We start from the raw sequence: 5,297 nt of genomic DNA, 5'->3' as shown, positions 1-5,297 counted from the left end.
TCTCAGTACTTTTGCCTGCTGTATGTAAGTTATAATACATGTATTATGTAACTGAAAAACTATATTTTCTGTAGCTTTCAGATATAAGGTGTGAACAAAGTTATGAGGTTGAATACAAATATGTATGATGGACCCAGAATTTTCCCTCAAGTTCACCTATCATCAGCTTTCCTAAACAATTATGAATATATATGTTATAGTTCACAATGTCCATTGCATTTCCATGAGGATATATGGATTGATGCATCATTGAGAAACACTCATAATGATGATGAGTGAAGTGATATTAATTAGTCGCATTTCTAAAGAGGGAGCAGGAACCGCTGCAGTACAAGAGATCAGGGTGGCAAAATGATTCATTATTGTTCTATGAACTCCATTTTTTTGGGGAAGCGCAGTACGCCTAGGCTAGGATAGTGGATAGAAGCTAACTTTCTTACCGACAGTGCACTCGGAAATGGTTGCGGCCATTTTCCAGCGATAGCGTGAAAGTTGAAAATAGATGGTAGTATAATGAATTTAGTACGTCATGGTGCTAGGTTGACAGGCAATAAAGGCAAGTTTCACGCAGCTGTTATATTCGTGCATATTACTATTCGTTTCTGTTCCGAAGGCTGTGGGCAGTGGCGAACGGTGGTGAATAGGTTGGTTAATATTTTATGTAGGGTTATGGCGGTTACGACAGTTGTGGTGCATAATATGAATATATGAATATCCATTCCTCGGGGAAAAAGTGTGTAAGTTATGAAGTCTCCCAATTCCAATCATACTCTAACCAGACACACACATAATAGTACGTCATTCGGCAGTGAGGAAATATTAACGGAATTGCCCATAGATCATCAGAAACGAAGATACCCATTTTCGATTGTGTGGACACCCATTCCACTTCTAACGTAAGTGATATGAAACCCCGTAACTTAGTATAATGTGATAATCGTATAAATACATATACAATACATTGAGCCCATAGGCGACTCCACGAATCCACAAGAAACAACCCAATGTCGGGAAGGTGCGAATATGTTAGTATGGTGAAAAACGATACCCAATTTAGAATTGTTAGCAAGAGCAACCGCAGGCCCAAACTCAGTTACTAGTTGGGGTGTTGAGCGTGGTGATGGATGGCGTTACTCATGTAAAAGTTCTTTCTTAGTTCTAGTAACCATAGGTCCAGATTCAGGGAGTAAGGATTGTTGAGATGATTAGAATAATCCTTAATGTAATAACAATAAGTCTGCCCATTGACAGCTATGTAGTATTTTTCTTCCTCTTCCTCTATGTGTGACAGCCTGAAGTCGAGCCTTGGCCTCCTTTAAATGACGCTCAAAATTTGGCTGCTTGCAGTTTCTGCTCTTTTATTTCTAACTTTAAAGTGTCTGCTGTCCTTTCCCACTTCATTAAACCATGTTTTTTTGGTCTTTCATACAAGCCTCTTTCTAATAATGTTGCTTTCAAGAATCCTTTTTTCTTTCTCCATACATTGGACATGACCTGCCCAATTTTGTCTTTTTAATTTAATATTTTATATGCCTGGTTCTTCATGTTCCTTATACAGGAAGGTTCTAAAATGTGTTGGCCAGTTCACTGCTCTGCATTTCCCAGAGACTGGTGCACCGCCGACTGCAAGACACATACAAATTTCGCCAGTGAGTCAGTATGCCTGATGACTGATAAGGATAGATAGATTACTTTTAAATCATGAATTTAAATGTATTCAGTCTGTAGTTGGAAGACTCTTGAGGAAAACATAGCCACGTTTTAAGCAAACAGAATTGTTAATTTTGAAGAGTATTTATCTTGTTAGCAATGACTTGCTGCTCCAAACACCAGTCCCTGTTGTCAAAGCATCATTGTGTGCTGGAGGTGTAGAAATTGAAAAGAAAATAATATTTATGGCATATTTGTTACTTCCTATAGTATAATTGACTAAAGATAATATTTATTTTATTCTTGTCATTGCAACACTGTTTTCAGCAGATGGGGTTGCTGTCTTAAGACAGCATGTTTCAGCATGCATACCACCTTCAGGTCCTGTGTCTAGATACAATTGTATAGCGCATCTAGGGTAAATTTACACATTAGCTGAGTGGGCCCAGTGGTTGTATTGTATGCTGTGTATACTACATATTATATGCTGTAATAAGCTGGCTTGTTATTTCTGTTGGTTAACATTGTACTTTTATTGGAAGTTGCAGATTTTAATGTTCTGTGTGGCCCTGAACACACTTGCTCTGTCCGTTTCACATACATCCTTTGTTCCAGTGTTCTTTCTGTGGAGAAATGTGACAAAATATGTTGTCTTAGACAGCAGTGCCATTCACTGAAAATAGCATTATGTTAGCAAGAATAAAATATTAATCATCCATAAAATTGATAAGGCTCCTAATTATTAGTATGTTCATTGTTTGTAAGATTTCTTACTTCAGAATCATATTTATATAGGAAAAGCTTATGAAGCTGCGCTAACATTTTTTGGGCAATCAGTCATGTCAATGTTGAGTTGAGGATATCTCTGAAGGATTCGTTTTAACTAAACATTGACACAGCTTATTGCCTGAGGAGATTTTAACACATTTATTTGCCATGAAAGATTCAAATTTTACTTCTGTAGCTGTGTTTTCTGTGTAAGGGGAAGCTGTGGTTGGCAGTGGAAACCTGTTCTGGGTTTGATAAGTAAAAAATGTAACTTTCAGAAACAATTTTTCAGATGGCTGTTTCCATTTATTGGCCACATGGGAATTGCCATGTCATCAGGCATAATACGAGATTTTGCGGGTCCGTACTTTGTGTCTGAAGATAACATGGCATTTGGATGCCCAACAAAGTATTGGCAATTACGACCCCACCTTGCAAGAGGGGGCCAGAATGGATGGGATCATGCTGTTACTCAGGCTTCAGAAGAGTACAAAACAAGGATGGTTAGAATTTTCCTTCTAGCCTAATTTCCACATATTTTCGGTAATGGTGTGCTCATGTATTTGCTTGCATGAACATGCAGATTTTGCTACTGCTGCATCCAGTGACTTCTTATGCATGAAGCGGTTTCAGTTGCGGGGCTTTAGCTTGACCCACTCCATATCCTTCATGCCTTTTGTAGTGGTGATAACAGAGAATGAAAATTACCATTTTTCACTACAGTTAGTTTCTTTATAATTGTTTATCTGACAGAAGACCTTCAGCAGGAAGGGTAGGAATTTCTGGGTGTATGTTCATATGGGTAGCCAGGTAATCTTCACATTTAAAAAATTAAAATATCATTTACTAGAATGAAAAGATGAAATGATTATGTGAAGTCAGAATAGGCTTAGTTGCATATGCAGGAGGTGGAGAAAATAATGGAAACACTAAGAAATTGAGGAATATAATTTGTGTTGGCTACATTGAAAGAATTTCAATTGGCAACACTGAATGTTCTTCTTCTTATTGTTTATACTGTAGTGTAGGGTGATAGGTGAAAAAATATTCTGGTGGAAAAGTTCGCCTGTGTGGTTTTATGAATGGAGGAATGGAGAAGTCTTTAGTTATAAGGAGAGCAACTAAACCATGAGGTTTTAAAAAAATCTACATAAAGAAACTTACTGTTAACTGGAATTCTATGAAGAAAGCCTGGGTGACATCTCATTCATTCATTTAGTCACCTTCCATAAATCCTGTCAAGAATGCATTCTTATGCGGATGTGGAGATCGTCCTAGTTACAGTCACAACTAAGAATTACAGTTGTCATCCAGTAGCATACACATTTGTAATAAGATACTGATAAACATATACAATATAATAAATAAGTTAATTTTAGTAGTAAAAGTAATGGCAAACCTTATACAATTTGTACAGTTTTATAAAAGTCTAATTAAAAATTCAGTAGTTAAAACACAATGTCATTAATGAGTATTGTATAACGTACATGTACATTAATAGTATAATAAATTTAAATAAAGACTAGTATACAGTGATATAAAAATTGTGTATATCTAAAATAAGTAACTAAAAACTAGAACACAGGCTGACAATCTTGTCTTCTTTAAATTGTAAAGTAAGACGGTTTCTTGCATCTTAAAAAGATTTATAACTTAACTATTCCTGTAATGAATAAAAAGAATGTAAATATAAAAATTGTTTTAATTGTACCTCAAATCTCATTGTGTCACTCGATATATCCTTAATATGTTGTGTTAGATCATTATAGACCTTTATTCCAAAACAATAAACTCCCTTTTGGTATTTACTCAAATTTACAAGAGGTTGATGGAGATTATCTTGCTGTCTGGTATTCTTCCTATGAATCTCTGAATTTACTATGAATTTGTTTCTGTTTATCACAAAGAGCATAAGAGATAGTATATACTGAGATGCCAGAGGCAAGATTTCTCATTTTCTAAATAGGTTTCTGCACGAATCCCTCCTTCTGCATCCCAACATAATTCTATTCTTTTACATTCTAAATATTTTTATACTTTGGGGTGAGTTACCCCAAAAGGGTAAACCATAATTTATAGTAGAATTAAAATAAGAGTGATAGGCCATTTTTAAGGTATTTATGGACATGTATGGTTTAAGAGATCTTATTATGTAGCAGACTGCACTTAGTTGTGAACTAATATATTCAATGTGGTATTTCCAGCTCATTATATCATCAATGAATATTCCAAGAAATTTAATATTGGATATAGATGTAATTTGTTTTTTATCATATACAATTTTTATTTCAGATTTAGGATTTTTATTTCTAGCTGTAAATTGAATGTCAAGCAGGAGGCAAAATACTGCGTTCTAAGATCCACAATCTGATTACTTCTATTTGGCATAAGGAAAAATTGCCTGATCAGCGGAAGGAGTCTATTATTGTACCAGTTCACAAGAAGGGTGATAAAACTGACTGTAGTAATTATCGGGGGATATCACTGCTATCAACTTCATATAAAATTTTGTCCAATATTCTTCTCTCAAGGTTAAGTCCATATATAGATGAAATTATTGGGGATCATCAGTGTGGGTTTCGACATAACAGATCAATTACAGATCAGATCTTTTGCATTCGTCAGATATTGAAGAAGAAATGGTAGTACGATGAGACAGTACATCAGCTATTCCATAGACTTGAAGAAAGCCTATGATACACTTAGGAGGGAAGTATTGTACAGAATTCTAATAGAGTTTGGGATACCCATGAAACTAATTAGGTTGATTAAAATGTGTTTAAATGAAACGTATAGTAAAGTCCGTGTAGGTAAACATTTGTCTGATAAATTTCTTATCCAGAATGGTCTAAAACAAGGAGATGCTTTATCGCCACTCC

At 35.3% G+C, this 5,297-nt stretch overlaps 1 protein-coding gene across 4 annotated transcripts in view; it reads left to right on the top strand.

The window, feature by feature from the left end:
- Nucleotides 1–580: 580 nt before the first annotated feature.
- Nucleotides 581–5,297, top strand: part of LOC111864045 (transmembrane protein 222) — a 9,040-nt gene continuing 4,323 nt past the window's right edge. For 2 of the 4 annotated variants that reach the window (XM_023851000.2, XM_023850998.2), the window contains exons 1-2: nucleotides 581–896; nucleotides 2,711–2,921. In XM_023851000.2, the coding sequence (XP_023706768.1) occupies nucleotides 745–896; nucleotides 2,711–2,921 (363 nt within the window). In that variant the 5' untranslated portion in view covers nucleotides 581–744. The remainder of the gene's footprint in view (nucleotides 897–2,710; nucleotides 2,922–5,297) is intronic. The other 2 variants (XM_023851001.2, XM_023850999.2) reach the window with 2 other exon arrangements.

This window comes from Cryptotermes secundus, unplaced genomic scaffold (genome assembly GCF_002891405.2).
Source record: "Cryptotermes secundus unplaced genomic scaffold, Csec_1.0 scaffold303, whole genome shotgun sequence".
Taxonomy (NCBI): Eukaryota; Metazoa; Arthropoda; class Insecta; order Blattodea; family Kalotermitidae; genus Cryptotermes; species Cryptotermes secundus.
Note: the sequence above shows the minus strand (reverse complement) of the source record. Positions and strands in the feature narration are given on the sequence as shown.